General features: G+C 43.0%; 1 protein-coding gene across 1 annotated transcript in view; it reads right to left on the bottom strand.

Moving 5' to 3' along the window:
- aldh1a3 (aldehyde dehydrogenase 1 family, member A3) overlaps positions 1-17,009 on the bottom strand; it is a 147,282-nt gene that overhangs the window by 50,027 nt on the left and 80,246 nt on the right. Inside the window, exons 4-6 of the mRNA XM_043677665.2 lie at positions 7,941-8,070; positions 7,721-7,782; positions 4,977-5,105 (exon numbers count right to left, since the gene is read on the bottom strand). Coding sequence (XP_043533600.2) covers positions 4,977-5,105; positions 7,721-7,782; positions 7,941-8,070 — 321 coding nt within the window. The remainder of the gene's footprint in view (positions 1-4,976; positions 5,106-7,720; positions 7,783-7,940; positions 8,071-17,009) is intronic.

Below are 17,009 nucleotides of genomic sequence, written 5' to 3'. Positions count from 1 at the left end.
CGGATCATCAACGCCACACTCACAGGAATCCGATTCACGAGAGAAGAAGAAAAGGATAGCCAACTCCCATTCCTAGACGTGATGGTACAGAGAACACCGAATGGAGAATTCACTACAAAGGTATACAGGAAAGCCACACACACAGACCAAGTCCTAAACTATGAAAGTAACCACCCAAACACACACAAACGAAGCTGCACCAGGACACTATTCAAAAGGGCCACAACACACTGCAGCACACCAGAACTGCAAAAAGAAGAAGAGGAACACCTATACAAGGTATTCGCCAAAAACGGATACCCGCGCAACTTCATTAACAGATGCCTAAGAGAAAGACCACGGAACGAGGACATACCACAACCAAAAGGACTAGCCACACTACCATACATCAGGAGCATCTCAGAACTGACAGCCAGACTACTGTGACCCCTAGGACTCATAACGGCACATAAACCAACAGCCACGCTCAGACAACAACTCACCAGAACGAAGGACCCGATACCCAACATGAGCAAAACTAATGTAGTGTACAAAATACCATGCAAGGACTGCACAAAACACTATATAGGACAAACAGGAAGACAGTATACATGAACATCAACTAGCCACGAAACGACACGACCAGCTATCCTTAGTAGCCACACACGCAGACAACAAGCAACATGAATTCGACTGGGACAACACTACTATCATAGGGCAAGCCAGACAGAGAACAGCCAGGGAATTCCTAGAGGCATGGCATTCATCCACAAACTCCATCAACAAACACATCGGCCTGGACCCAATATACCAACCACTACAGCGGACAGCTGAAACTGACAACCGGAAGCGGCAGGGACAGACCACTATAAACACCAGAGGAAACATCAAAGAAGCGCTTCGCAGGAGGCTCCCAAGCACTGATAATGTCGCCTAGCCAGGGGACGAAACGTTTGCAACAAAAACTTCCAGCTCGGCGAACAGAACCACAACAACACAACATATAATTCAGAATTGTTGATCATGAATTGAAAACTGGTTCAATATAAGTTGACTGTAGAATCTTCCATTAGGACAACACACCTTAGAAACATAATCCTTTACTGTAATGACTTAAATTTCTGATATTTAGTTTGAATGTGAAGCCCCCGAATACACTGAAGACCCCAAACTGATGCCAAAATCACACGTTGTACATCTTGAAACTTGATGCCTTAGCTCAAAGACATTTTCTGTGTTTTGGGGGACAATTCAGCATCTTACCTTATAAATTGAAATAAAAGCTCAGCAGTGACTAAGCACGGATAATAAAGATGATATCAAGAATCAGGTCAGGCACAGGGCAGAATATCAGGAGAATAAAGCTGTTGATTTGAACCATTCCAGTGTATCCCAATGAACATCCCCCAATTATACAGCTCAGCTGGTCATTCTCCAGAAACTTGGACATAAATCCAGGATGACCCTCCAGCACAGGATTGGAGGGTCATCTCAGTGAAGAGAACTACACTGAAGTTCACTGATTCACAGAACTATTATAATGAAGAAGGAAGCTATTTGGCACTCATCATGTTTGCATCCAACTTTCCAAATGATCATTATGACTTAGTGGCATTCTCCTGCCTTTTCCCTTTTACCTTGCACATTGTTTCTAATCAAATAGGCATCCACTGCTTTAGTGATTGGAATGAGGTTTGCCAGATGGACCTCATAAAAAAGGAGTTGCCTGATTGGGGCTGTTAATCTGCTCCAAGGAGGGAGCCCTGGCTGGCAAATATAAACAGAAGTATTAGCTTGGTAGTGTCATACACTATGCACATGTATTTAAAGAGTGACTTGGTGACGGGATATTGACCATGGAATTACTTCAAGTACCCTCTTCAATGCCTCAATTGAATGTCCCTCCAACAAACTTGCAGGATATGCATTCCAGACTAAACTCACTTATTATGTGAAAACAATTTTCTTATCTTGAATATGTTTCTTTTATAAAGCACTTTAAGTCTGTGTACTATAGTTGGTAATCCTTTTACCTGTGGAAACAGTTTCTACCTATCTACTCTATCCCCGCTCAGCTATCTGCTCTCCAAGGACAACAGTCCCAAATTCTGCAAACTATCCTTATAACTGAAGTTCCTCATTCCTGAAATGCGGATGACACGAAAGTCGGAGGAGTTGTTGACAGTGAGGAAGCATGTGGCAGGTTACAGCAGGATATAGAGAAGCTGCAGAGCTGGGCAGAAAGGTGGCAGATGGAATTCAATGTAGCTAAGTGCGAGGTGATTCACTTTGGGAAGAATAACAAAAAGATGGGGTACTGGGCTAATGGTCGGATACTTGGTAGTGTGGATGAGCAGAGGGATCTTGGTGTCCATGTACACAGATCTCTGAAAGTTGCCACCCAGGTAAATAGTGCGGTGAGGAAGGCATATGGCGTACTGGCTTTTATTGGTAGAGGAATTGAGTTCCGGAGTCCTGAGGTCATGATGCAGTTGTATAAGACTCTGGTACGGCCGCATCTGGAATATTGTGTGCAGTTTTGGTCGCCATACTATAGGAAGGATGTGGAGGCATTGGAACGGGTGCAGAGGAGGTTTACCAGGATGTTGCCTGGTATGGAAGGAAAATCGTATGAGGAAAGACTGAGGCACTTGGGGCTGTTTTCACTAGAGAAAAGAAGGTTTAGGGGTGACTTGATTGAGGTGTACAAGATGATTAGGGGGTTAGATAGGGTCGACAGTATGAACCTTTTCCCGCGTATTGAGTCGGGTATTACAAGGGGGCATAGCTTTAAATTAAGGGGGGGTAGATATAGGACTGATGTTAGGGGTAGGTTCTTCACTCAGCGAGTCGTTAGTTCATGGAATGCCCTGCCAGTAACAGTGGTGGACTCTCCCTCTTTATGGGCATTTAAGAGGGCATTGGATAGGTATATGGAGGATAGTGGGTTAGTGTAGTTTAGGTGGGCTTGGATCGGCGCAACATCGAGGGCCCAAGGGCCTGTACTGCGCTGTATTCTTCTATGTTCTATGAAACTGTTCTTGTAAATCTTTTCAGCATTTTCTCCAAAGCATTCACATCCTTCCTATAATGTAAGCAATACTCCAGCTGAGTTCTAATTAATGTCTTATGCAAGTTCAGCATACCCTCCTTGCTCTTGTATGCCTTTTAATAAAGGATAGGATACTAAACTTTTATTAACTGCTCGCCCTACCTGTCCTTCCATCTTTGATGACTTAGGTACATTTCACGCAGGTCTTTTTTGTTCCTGCACTTCCTTTAGAATGGTCTCTTTTATTTTATAATATATCTCTGTGTTCTTTCAATCAAAATGCATACCTCACACTTTTCTATGTTGAGCTTCATCTGCCAATTATCTTTTTGAAATACTGCACTATAATTTTCACCTACCAAGTTTTGTGTTGTTCACACTCTTTGAAAATGTCTTCATCCACACAAAGATTTTGATCATTAACGTAGATCAGGAAAGGTCAAGATCTCAATACTAACCCCAAGGAATGTTGGTACAAACCTTATTACAGTCCCCAATCTATTCACTGACTATTCCTCTCTGTTTCCTGTCACTTGGTTAGGTTTGTATCATGTTCCTACTGTCCCTTTTATTCAATGAGCTCTAACTTTCTACACAGGTCTGTTGTATGGCACTGTATTGAACATCTTCTGGAAATCCTCATAGACCACATCAACTTTATTAACCTCATTGATCCTCTCTGATAACACTAAAAAATTCCAACAATTTATTAAACATGATTTTCTTTTAAGAAAACATGCTGTTTCTCCCTAATTAACCCACATATCTCCACATGACTAATAATTCTATTCTGAGTCTATCACTCATCCAGGTGGGATCCCATGGCACTGTTTGAAGATCAGAAGGAAATTGTCCCAACTACTCTGGCCAATATTTATGCCATGTAGACAAACAGGAGGCTGAAAGAACACAGCAAGTCAGGCAGCATCAGAAGGTGAAGAAGTCACCATTTCGGGTATAACCCTTCCTCAGGACTAGATGTGGGAGTTGGGGGAGCTACAGATAAAGAAAGAGGGATAGTTGGGGTGGGAAGAGTATCAGAATGCTGTGGTAGTGATAAGTGAACACCGGTACTGAGTACGACCTGTTTGGCCAATGGAGAAATTAATCCGGTTGGTAGCTGGAATGGAAGGGCTGGAAAAGGAGCCGGGGGTTGGGTGGGAATATTATTTGAAATTGGAGAACTCAGTGTTAACTCCTCTGGGCTGCAGGCTGCCCAGGTGGAAGTTGAGGTGTTGTTCCTCCAATTTGTGGTCTGATTCACTACGGCAATTGAGGAGGCCAAGGATGAACATGTCGAAGAGGGATTGGGAGGGGGAGTTGAAATGGGCAGTGACCAGGAGATCAGGCTGGCTGTTTCTGGCCCGGTGATGATAATCAGCGAAATGGTCACCTAGTCCATGTTTGGTTTCACCGATGTAGAGAAGACCACATCGGAAACACAGGATGCAGTAAACTACGTTGGAGGAGATGCAGGTGAACCTCTGTCTCACCTGGAAGGACAGCTTAGGGCCCTGGATGGAGGTGAGAGAAGTGGTGTACAGGCAGGTGTTGCATCCTTTTTGCTTAAGGGGAAGATACCGGTCGGGGGAACCAGGTCGTACCTGCTACCTGTGTTCACCTATAAGTACTTCACCATTCTGCTACTCTTCCCACCCCATCCCATCCCCTTTATCTGTAGCTGCCCTTACCCCCACACCTAGTCCTGAAAAAGGGTTATACCTGAAACTTTGACTTCTCCACCTCCTGATGCTGCCTGGCTCGTTGTGTTCTTCCAACCTCCTGTTTGTCTAATTTAGATTCCAGCATTTGCAGTTTTCTTTTAGTTCTAACTATATTTATCCCATGACCAACATCAAAAAATTAGATAAATTGACTTTTAAAACTTTGTTCATGGTATGCGGCATTGCTGACTATCCCAGTATTATAGGTGAATGGTACTGACCTCCTTGATTAAGGCTCCCATGTAAAGTGCTGTGAGGGGAGTCTGTTCAGCTGGTTTAATCACTATGGTATTCCCACAGCAAACTGCTGGAGCCACTTTCCAAATGAACATCAGCAGGGGGAAATTCCACTGGAGAAAGAAAAACATTGTCAAATCAGATTAAATATAGAAATAAAGGGTTGTTAGGAGCTAACATTTGTGAGTGAGACAGTCAAGGGAATAAGAAAAGCACTGGGAGATAAAAAGGTGAGAAGGAGGAGAATGATAATCAAGAATAGAATGTGTAACAGTAAATGACCAGTATCTCTTTACATTTCACAAATAAAACACAAAAATTGCTGGAAAAACTCAACTCTGTTCTGAGGAAGGGTCACTGGACCTGAAATATTAACTCTGATTTCTCTCCACAGATGCTGACAGACCCGCTAAGCTTTTCCAGCAATATCTGTTTTAGTTTCTGGTTTCCAGAGTCCACATTTCTTTTGGTTTTACTCTCTATGTTTCTCCACATTTGGGGACATACTTTATGAATGCTGCAGCTATTTGTCTCACTGATTCTTCTATTCTTTTTCTGAAACTCTTATTGGAGGCAATGTTTTCACTGGGAGCTGGAGTGAAGCCAGCAGTCTCTGTGGGATTGGAGTGTGACTGTGTGAGCAAGCTCAGATCCAATAACATCAGCCTCACAGGTGTCATGACAAAGACTCCTTTTCAGGTCTGTTAATTTGTGATTCATGCATATATTTAGGAAATGATGTGGATCTCTGCAATTCTATTACTGGCTTGAAGGATAATAGGCTTTGCACAAAACACAACAAAATAGACCTCTCTTGAAAAATGCCCTTTGAAAGGTGTTGTTGCCTACAAACATACAGGAAAGATCAAAGCGTTTGATAAACTGATTGAACTGTTGTACACACAGCTATGCAACCCTTGATTGAGAGCCTGAATTACTAAACTTCTCCTGTACAGATAGCAGATTCAGTTTATTGGTCAAAAGTGTTCACGTTGGATTCACTCCAGGTTTTAAGAGTGCAAGAAACTTCTGAACGGGGACAAAGATTAACAGTAGATTACAGGCAAAGAGGGGAGTGTTTGAGGTGGATCCAGTTGCTCAGGAACCCATTCCTTTCTGTCCATCATCAAGAACTTCAACAGGAAGGGAATTGATACTTTACATTCTGGGTCCTGACTTTGTCAAATGAAGCTAATTAAATGTAGTCACAACACTGTGAGAAAGCTCAGCGGTTCATTGGTTGTGTTATCAATTCATGTGCCATGTCTAGAAATGGGAGATAACTAATGATAGTTGTAGCAATTAGAGAATATAGGGGGTATGGTTAGTAAATTTGCAGATGACACCACAATTGGTGGTGTAGTGGACAAGTGAAGAAGGTTATCTCAGAGTATAATGGGATCTTGATCAGATGGGACAATGGGCTGAGGCGTGGCAGATGGGGAATTTAATCTAGATAAATGGGAGGTGCTACCCTTGGAAGGGAAAATCAGGGCAGGACTTAGACACTTAATAGTAAGGTCCTGGGCAGTGTTGCTAAACAAAGGGACCTTGGAGTGCAGGCTCATAGTTCCTTGGAAATGGAGTCGCAGATAAACAGGATAGTGAAGAAGGTGTTTGATATGCTTGACTTTATTGATCAGTACATTGAGCATAGGAGTTGGGAAGTCATGTTGCGGCTGTACAGGACATTGGTTAGGTCATTTTTGGAATACTGCATTCACTTCTGGTTTCCTTGCAAATGAAGGATGTTGTTAAACTGAAAACGTTTAGAAAGGATTTACAAGAACGTTGCTAGGGCTGGAGCATTTGAGCTATACGAAGATGCTGAATAGCTGGGGCTATTTTCTTTGGAGAGTCAAAGGCTGAGGGATGACCTTACAGAGGTTTATAAAATCTAGAGAGGCATGGAATAGTCAAGGTCTTTTCCCCAGGATAGGGGAGTCAAAAACTAGAGGGTATAGGTTTAAGGTGAGAGGGAAAAGGTTTAAAGGGCAACTTTTTCATGCAGAAGATGGTGCATGTATGGAATGAGCTGCCAGAGGAAGTGATGGAATTTGGTGCAATTACAAATTTAAAAGGCATCTGGATGTATATATGAATAGGGATATGGGCCAAATGCTGGCAAATGGGACTAGATTAATTTAGGACATCTAGTCAACATGGACAAGTTGGACAGAAGTGTCTGTTTATGTGCTGTGCATCTCTATGACTCTATACCTTATTTATTTGATTGTGGGATGTGAGCACCTCAGAGTGGGACATCATTCATTTTCAATCCTAATTTCCCTGATGTTAAGATGAGGGAGGGGTATGTTGGTATTTGGGTTGTGTCACTGTTAAGGAGGAGCTGGTGTTGGGTGCCATGAAAAACATTAATGTAAGTGAGTCCCAAGACCTTATTGCATCTTTCTCACGATACTGAGGGAGGTAGAGTGGAGCTTGCTGGACCTTGACAGAGATCTTTGTATCCTCTTTAGCCACAGTTACAATGTTTACAGCTTCTGGAGTTTTGTTAATTATATTTTGGTGACCAAGGAATATTCATGAAGAATTTTCAGACATTAATTTAACAGAGTACACTTGCAAAGAACACTTCTCCTTACATCAAAACTGCTTTCTTAAAAACATGCTGTAGTTATTTTCCTTTAATTGGATCCCTAGTAATCAACTTAAAAATAAAGATTAAGTTTTTGTGTCATTGAATGAGTTTCTCATTGCAACTCACTGGAATAATCTGTCCACAGACACCAATTGGTTCATGTCTTGTAAACATCACAAAATCACCATCTGCCAATAGAAAAGCATAAAATTAACAGACAGATTCTAGAGTTTAGGTTTATAAAGTTGAGGGGTTGGGGTGAGTTGGTGCATGGGAGTTAACAGATTTTTCTACTCTAAGCAGCAAGATTTGCTAATAAATGTTGTAATGTGCACAACAGACTTACCTACTGGTATACTTTGCCCGTGGATTTTATCTGCCCATCCAGCATAGTACCGCAGTGTCCTTATGCAGCCTTCTAAGTCAATGGCAAATGATTGCAGAAAGGGTTTTCCTGTGTCCATGGTTTCCAGAGTCTGACAAGTTTAAATAAAAGGGGATTTAGAACAAATTGGTTTATACACTGGTTCGCCCTCAAAAATAGGAAACAAAGATTGCAGTGTATTGAAAATTGCATTGTGCATTTTAGCCACTTAAGGCTGCCATATACAGGCGTGCCATTAGAGGGCGTCTGGGAGACAATAAAAGATTCAACAGCAAATCAATCCCCCTCTGATTCTGAATGCATCTTCTTGAATATCTCTTTGTATCTTCTTGAGAACTTCATAGAAATTGTGATGCATGATTAACCCATGTCCATTGAGTGGAATTAAGTAGTGTGTCAACTTCATCTAACTGCCAAATATAACAAAGTCAAGGAGTCAACACTGCTAATTGTGCTGTTCAAACTGCTACCTGAACATGGGACCCAGTAACATACACCACAGTAACATAAAATCAGCATCCACCCCAAGGGGATGCACTTTTTAACAGCAGTCAGTGCTGGGAGTCATTCTGCCACTGAATTTGATTTGGGAATGACTGAGGCATGACTGATGTTGGGAGAGGTTCTTGGTGAAGGAGACCTAAACAAAATGAGATGTTTCATTATGTTAGGTTATTGGAGAGTCTCCTCGCCCCTGATGAGTGGGAAGTGATAACAGTTAGCAGGATCCACAAGAGTAGATTTAGTGTAGTTTTGTCAGTGTAGACTTGATGGACTGAAGGGCATCTTATAATGTTTGATTCTATGCTGGAAAATGTTAATGACCTCATTCAAATAGTTATTCTTTTCATGGGATGTGGGCATTTGTTGCCCATTCCTAATTGCCTTTGAACAGAGGGGCTTGTTCCGCCATGTCAAGGCAGTTATCAGATGAGGTGAAGATGGCAGATTTCATTCTGTAAAGAGTATTAATGACTCAGATAAACATCAATAATCATTTAATGTTCTCTGTGAGACTAATTCAGGATATCAGCCTGGGCTTCATAAATTATGAATTTAATGACAATGCTATGATACTGCTATCTCCTCAAGGTTCGATTAAGGTCAGGAACTGTGTCTTCAGATATTGGATTCTGACTGCACTTGTAAGCCTCACTCATTGACTAACATACCGTAACCCCATTACCAATCCACAAACAATCTTTACCATTCTGAACTCATTCCTAATATTTCTTGCATTACTTCACAATAACATTGTTGCAAACTTCACCATGCTTCTCACAGTGAACAGCTACTAACAGCTATTCAACAGTGTCTACTGCATGGTCCAAAGAGTTCACACCACATTCATTGGATGCTTCCATTCTCCTGTAGAAAGTGGCACACAACTGGACAGTTCGGCAGTACCTAGCAGGACACAGGTGGCCTGGAGGTCTCAGCTCGCTGGGAAGAGGCAGTGCTGGATATGGTGGGAAGGATCATTACTGAGACTGTGGTTACTAGTGAGACTGAAGCCATTGAGGATAATGGGGTCCTCATTCTCAATCTTCTGTCTTATGTCCATTTGCCTGTACTCTGCCAATCTCCTTGCCTCACAAGCTGTCAGCATGGATGTTCTCCCCTCAGCTCAACCCAACGCTTTCCCTGATTTCATTTCATGTGCCAAATATCCTCAGCCTGTCCAGACTCTTGTGGAAGAGCAGGAAGACTGTGATGATGAAGACTGGCTCACACTCGGTTTTGCTGTCACAGCCATCAGCTCAAACATTGACACTGTTTATAATTTAGAGAAAAGCAGAGAGGTGAGATCTGCAACTGGTGAGACACTGACAGCCAGCGTGGGGTGAGAAGAAGGACAGCAAAGATAAAAGAAGGAAAGATCACAAGGTAATTTTGCCGCAGAGGATGCTGATGAGTAGTTTGATGTTTCATGCGAATATAAAGCTGATGGGTTACTGACTAAAGTGTCTAGTGTATTGGTAAAACCTGCCAGAAAGGCTACATGCAATATCAAGGAGCACGTTCTCAAAACTCTCTGAGCACATACAAGTTTAACAATACTGTTGTAGGGTGGAGCTCAGTATTTCCATCCTGGAGATTGAGGCTAATTCTAATGCCATTTGAGTGAAATCAATGAAATGCTGCTCCGATGACTTTATGAAGTATGAACCAGCGTAGGGCAGTGTTACTACTCCCACCTCACTGTTACACACTGTCATTACTTGCTTGCTATTGCTGTCAGTTAGTACTGTTTGGATATTGAGGTTTGTGCCTCAGGGATATGTCAAGATGGCTCCCAACAAGTTCTGGGTATGAACAGAAGCTTTGTTTTCATACATTTAAAATGTCTGGCACTTACTACTTAGTTTCAGTTTTACTGTAGCTACACCTACAGGCTTGACTGAGTCTTCAGAACCAATAGACATACACAACAAACAGTGAACATTGACACAATGCTGTGACGATGCAGTCTGAAGCCTGATTCCAGGCCTAAAGCTGCTGGAGGACCACTGCAGTCTCCCTTATTGTGCAGAAAGCTATTTCCATTGGTCACATAGCAGTGACTGGGGAAACATCTTACACAAATACCAGGATGTGCACAGTCACAGAGAAAATGATTTGATTTCCAAATGTGAATTGAAATGTACACTTTCTCCTGGATTTTTGATCTAAATTGTCATAAAAGGACAATGTGATAGTCAATTGCCATGAGAAGGAAGGAGCAGAACTGATGTCACTACCTAGAAAGTGACAACAGCACCAATGCATGCACAGCAGTGAGGGGGACTCTGAAGATGAGGTGGAGACTGAAAGAGAGGACAGTGAGTGGCTGAGAGACACTGAGAATGGAGGCTGAGGGGCTCATGGAAGGTGAGGTTGAGGGTGAGGAGAAGACTGAGGGGCTCAGTGAGGATGAGGGGCTCAGGGAGGCTGAAGGAGTGGACGCTGAGAGTTTGGAGGTTGAGAGCGCGAGGGTGATGGTGAGAAGCTAAGCGTGAGGGACTCAAGGCCCAAAGCGGAGGTTGGGGTAATTATAGATGCCCTATAGTATGGAAACAGGCCATACAGCCCATTGACTCCACACAGACCCTCCAAAGAGCATCCCATCCAATCCCACCCCTTCCTCCCATCCCCATCCTCTTCCTGTATTCTTGCATTTCCCAAGGCCAATCCACCTAACCTGCACATCTTTGGATTGTGGGAGGAAACCAGAGCACCCGGAGGAAACCAGAGCATCCAGAGGAAACCCACACAGACACGGGGAGAATGTGCAAACTCCACATAGACAGTTGTCCGAGGGGAATTGGATGCAGGTCCCTAGTGCTGTGAGGCAGCAGTGCTAACCACTGAGTCACATGCCATTGTGGTGCTTCCCTTCCTGGTAGTGTCTGCAGAGTGGCGGTCCTCTAGTCTGGTCTGGTTCCAGCCTCTGCACCACTTGATCATGGGCCACCTGGAGGCCAAGACCGGGGCCTGGCGCTGCCCCTTCTCCTAAATTCCTCACCCCCACCTCTGGCCCCCTTGCCCCCCTCCTTTTTCAGATTCTAGTCTATCCATGCACAGTGCAGCTGTTTTCAGCCGTCATTCCTTCACTGCACTCAGCCTGACAGATCACACATCACACTAAGAGTGAATGACAGCAGGCAGACTGTGAGGCCTGTTTAGGGCATGCAGCAGCAGTAAGGCCCAAGTGTGGGCCTGTACCATTGACTGTCTACAAACACCTCAGTCTCTGAACATGGATTGATCCAACAGCATTAAATGAAACTAGCTTGAATTTAAACAGCTCCAACACACTCTCTCTCTCTCTCCCCCTCTTCACAGACAGGACAAAGGGGTCAAATATGAACATACTGAAAATAAATCACACTGTGGATCAGCAGCCAATCACGTAGTTTTAATGCCTTAGCTCTGGTGATTCATTGAAATCATCATATTTAGCTGTCAGAGTAAAGTTAACACTAAGATACCACAGTGATAACCCTACATTGGCAAAGCTCTTTGAGTAAAATTTGCAAACTCGCTTTTTAAATTCATTTACAGCTGGGCCAGTATTTATAGCCAATCCCTAATTGCCCTTGAGAAGGTGGTGGTGAGTGCCTTCTTGAACTACTGCAGCCCATGTGCTGTTGGTAGACCCATAATGCTGTTGGGGAGGGAATTCCAGAATTTTGATCCAGCAACACTGAAGGAGCAACAATATATTTCCAAGTCAGGATAGTGAGTGGTTTGCAGGCAAACGTGCAGGGGGTGGTGTTCCCATGGGACTGCTCCTCCTGTTTTAGATGAATATGGTTGTGAGTTGGAATACACTATCTCAGGATCTTCGGTAAACTTCTGCATTGCATCTTGTAGATAGTACACACTATTATTAGTGAGAGTTGGTGGGGAGAGAGTTGGTGCTTGTGGTAATGGAGCCAATCAAGTGGGCTGCATTGTTCTGGATGGTATCAAGCCTAATTGTTGCTGGAACTGCACTTTTACAGGCAAGTCAGATATATTCTATCAAGTGACCAAGTTAACTAAACACTCGGGCTGCACAAATGCAAGGCACTGACTATCTCTAACAAGTTGTTTTCATTTGATTTGATTTGGTTTGATTTATTATTATCACATGTACAGAGGTACTGAAAGTTTTGTTTTGCATGTAGTATAGGCTGATCATACCAAAGTGCATCAGGATAATTGAACAGGGCAAGGGATACAATGCCAAAGCTGCAGTAATAGACTTCGAATTGAGGTTTAAGAGATCAGAACGTTTGTAAGGTATGCAAAAGTAAGATCTGCCGTAAAGAGCTTGCAAAGAGTTGCCGTACATCTACACCATCTTGAAAAAGTGAGAATCTAGCCATCACTTCTTGAACTCAATGGTATTACTGTCATTGAATCCCAACTTTCAGCATCCTGGGGGTTATTTATTGACCAGAAACTCAACTGGATACACCACATAAACACAGTGGCTACAAGAGTAGACTAGATCCTTTAGATCTAGCAGTTAGTAACTCACCTGCTAAGTCCACAAACCTGTCCACCATCTACAAGGCACAAGTCATGGAATACTCCTCACTTGCCTGGATGGGAGTAGCTCCAATAAAACTCAAGAAGCTTGACACCATCCAGGACAAGGCAGCCCACTTGACTGGCACCACACACATAAGCATCCATTCATTTAAAGTCATAGAGATGTACAGCCCGGAAACAGACCCTTTGGTCCAACTCGTCCATGCCGACCAGATATCCCAACCCAATCTAGTCCCACCTTTCAGTACTTGGCCCATATCCCTCTAAACCCTTCCTATTCATACACCCATCCAGATACCTTTTAAATGTTGCAATTATACTAGCCTCCACCGCTTCCTCTGGCAGCTCATTTCATACACATACTACCCTCTGTGTGAAAAAGTTGCCTCTTAGGTCTCTTTTATATCTTTTCCCACTCACCCTAAACCTATGCCCTCTAGTTCTGGACTTGCCCACCCCAGGTTAGAGGCTTTGGCTATTTATCCTATCCCATGCCCCTCATAATTTTATAAACCTCTGTAAGATCACCCCTCAGCCTCCGAAGCTCCAAGGAAAACACCCCCAACCTTTTTAGATTAGATTAGATTACTTATAGTGTGGAAACAGGCCCTTCGGCCCAACAAGTCCACACCGACCCGCTGAAGCGTAACCCACCCATTCCCCTACATTTACCCCTTTTACCTAACACTACGGGCAATTTAGCATGGCCAATTCACCTGACCTGCACATTTTGGACTGTGGGAGGAAACCGGAGCAGCCGGAGAAAACCCACGCAGACACAGGGAGAATGTGCAAACTCCACACAGTCAGTCGCCTGAGTCGGGAATTGAACCCGGGTCTCTGGTGCTGTGAGGCAGCAGTGCTAACCACTGTGCCACCATGCTGCCCTCAAACCTATTTAACCTCTCCCTATAGCTCAAATCCTCCAACACTGGCAACATCCTTGTAAATCTTTTCTGAACCCTTTCAAGTTTCACAACATCTTTCTGATAGGATGGAGATCAGAATTGCATGCAATATTCCAAAAGTGGCCTAACCAATGTCCTGTACAGCCGCAACATGATCTCCCAACTCCTGTACTCAATACTCTGACCAACGCTCAGTCAAGACTTTATGATGCTAATTTGTTTACAGATTTCTGCTAGAATTATCTACTACACTTTAGAGATGAGGTGTCATCAACTACAAATATGTAAGTCTGTGGGACAACGTTTTCACGCTGAGGGTGGTACGTATATGCAAATGAGCTTCCAGAGGAAGTGGTGGAGGCTGGTAACTATAATGTTTAAAAGGCATCTGAATGGGTATATGAATAGGAAGGGTTTGGAGGAATATGGGCCAAATTCTGGTGAATGGGACTAGATAAATTTAGGATATCTGGTCAGTATGGACTAGTTGGTCCGAAGGGTCTGTTTCCGTGCTGTACATCTCTATGACTCTATGAGTCTAAGTGTGAAGTACTACACTTTGGGAGATCAAAGGTTAAGGAAAAGTATACAGTTAATGGCAGGACCCTGAACAGTACTGTATAGAGGGATCTTGGGGTTCAACTCCATAGCTCCCTGAAAGTGACCATGCAAGTAGGTAGGGTAGTAAAGAAAGTGTATGGTCTGCTTGCCTTTATTGTTCAGGGAACTGAGTACAAGAGTCCAGATGTCATGTTGCAGTTTTATGAGACTTTGGTTAAGTCACACTTTAAAAATATTGCATTCAATTCTATTTGCCACATTACAGGAAGGATGTGGAGGCTTTGGAGAGGGTGCAGAAGAGATTTACCAGGATGCTGTTTGGATTACAGCAAATGAGCTAGAAAGAGAGGCTAGAAAAACTCGGGTTGTTTTCTCTGGAGCAGTGGAGGCTAAGGGAGACTTGATTCAATTCTGTAAAATAATGAGATGGGGAGATAAGGTTGACGGTCAGAATCTTTTTCCTAGAGTTGAAATGGCTAAAACTGGGGGGCATGCATTTAGGGTGAGAGGGGAAAGTTCAAAGGAGATGTGAGGGTCAAATTTTTTATACAGAGATTGGTAAGAGTCTGGAACATGTTGCCAGGAATGGAGACAGATACAAGAGGGACGTTTAAGGGACTTTTAGACAAGCAAATCAATATGCAAGGAATGGACCAAGGGTAGGCAGAAGGGTTTAGTTTAATTTGGTATTATGTTCGGCACAACATCGTGGGCTGAAGAGGCCAATTCCTGGGCTGTACAGTTCTGTGTTCTACATTCTACATAGCTGGCTGATCAACTGCTTCGCACAAGAGTCATTGTTCTTGGATTCAAACATACTGTCCTTGTTCAGCCATATGTGTCATTATAATGCTCTTCATCCCTGTTAAATGTGTGTTAGTAAAGCAGGTCCCTTTAAGGGTCAACCAGAACAGCTCCAAAGTTGATTGAGAGCAGGTAGGCTCATTGGGCACTGTATTTAAGAGAGGAGCTGTTTTGTTTTTCGAGAGTTGGAGGTAGGCTCCCCTGAGTTGGTGTGTATATTATCTTCCACTCCAACAGGATTTTGACTCAAAACCTCCTTTGTTTTCTCCACCCTTTTCTTTCCTGTCATGGTTGTGCTGCTCTGGTGGGCAAAGCTTGTTAATTGTTACTTGTTTAATTGTTTAAATTAGTTATTTCAGTCGTGGCATTGCTGACAGCAGGTACCCACCAGAACTCCTTAACTAGAACAGGATCTAAGGATTAACCATTTGGGCTGTGCACCCTGAGCAAAAAAGACTTGGTTCTCGTTCCTTACTAACTAATCAAAAGAGTGATTTGGTGATGGGTTTAAAAAATAAGAAGAGCTGGATTCTTCCTCAGTGGGAGAGTGTTGGCTTCTGGATTGGGAAAGAATCCAGAAGGGAAAGGTGGAAACCCGTTTTTGTGCTCAATTATATTTTTAGAATAAAAACGTTGTAAATCACTGAAAGTCTTTTGCTGCTGACATATGGCTATCAGTCTGTTAAACATTTATTAACAGAGTGGTGGTAACATAGGTTAAAGCCAAAAAGCAAAGCTAACTCAGTGATGACACATTCTACAATTAGTCTTTAGAATAGATTCATTGAAGATTCAGGAATAATTCAGCTTCCAGGATAGAACTCCATCAGCAGGAAGCTTTGCAGAATGACTATTATCTCTACATAACTATTGTACTTTTTTACTCGTCAAAGGTAACATTTGGCCTGATTGAGGCTGAATGGCCCCATCTGTACAATCGACGATACCCTATACCCTTGGGAAACTGCCGTTGTCAAAGAATCCTAGCTGCCTGGGTGTCTGTGGCTATGGCTTTGTGCCAAGGTGTTCATTGCAGGGCATGTGCTTGAGCAGAGCTCCAGTGATAAGGATCAGTGCACTGAGGAATGCTTGCCTCCTGTCAAATCAGCCATGGCAGCTTGAAGCAACTGTGAAACACAAACATTCAGGTCTGTGCTCGTTTAAACATCACTGATAGATCTGTGCTCAGGGTGCACAGCACAAGTGGTTAATTCTTGGATCCTGGGCTAGTTAAGGAGTTCCAATGGGTACTTGCTGTCAGCAATGCCAGACAACATGGCCTCTTTCTCAGTCTGATCCATTTCATATTTTCTTCTTATCTCCACCATCAGAATAGATGCAGCCTCAGGTGAGCAGAGGTGGTCATCTGCCACCTCAGTGATCAGCTATTATGACAGAATGGTAAAAGCTCTCCCAAATTCTCTCCCGTAAAGTTTATGCATTCCAATCCAGAATATATCAGGATGAAATGAGGACATGCTTCTACACACAAAGGATGGCAGAGGTTTGCAACTCTCTTCCACAAATGGCAATTGCTGATAGAATTGTATATTTTAAAATGGAAATTGAATGATTGCAGTTCACAGATTCATAGGGCCTTCAACCCATCGAGTCTGCATCAATATAACTACCACTAAAGGTGCACTAATCTCAATTTCCTGCATTTGTGTCATATTCCAGAATGTTATGATACCTCAAGTGCTCATCCAAATATTTTCTAAAGTTTGTAAGGTTT

The sequence above is a fragment of the Chiloscyllium plagiosum genome, unplaced genomic scaffold (assembly GCF_037043375.1).
Source record: "Chiloscyllium plagiosum isolate Xiang-an unplaced genomic scaffold, Cpla_swu_hap1 HiC_scaffold_39, whole genome shotgun sequence".
Taxonomy (NCBI): Eukaryota; Metazoa; Chordata; class Chondrichthyes; order Orectolobiformes; family Hemiscylliidae; genus Chiloscyllium; species Chiloscyllium plagiosum.
This window is presented reverse-complemented; position numbering and strand designations above follow the sequence as displayed.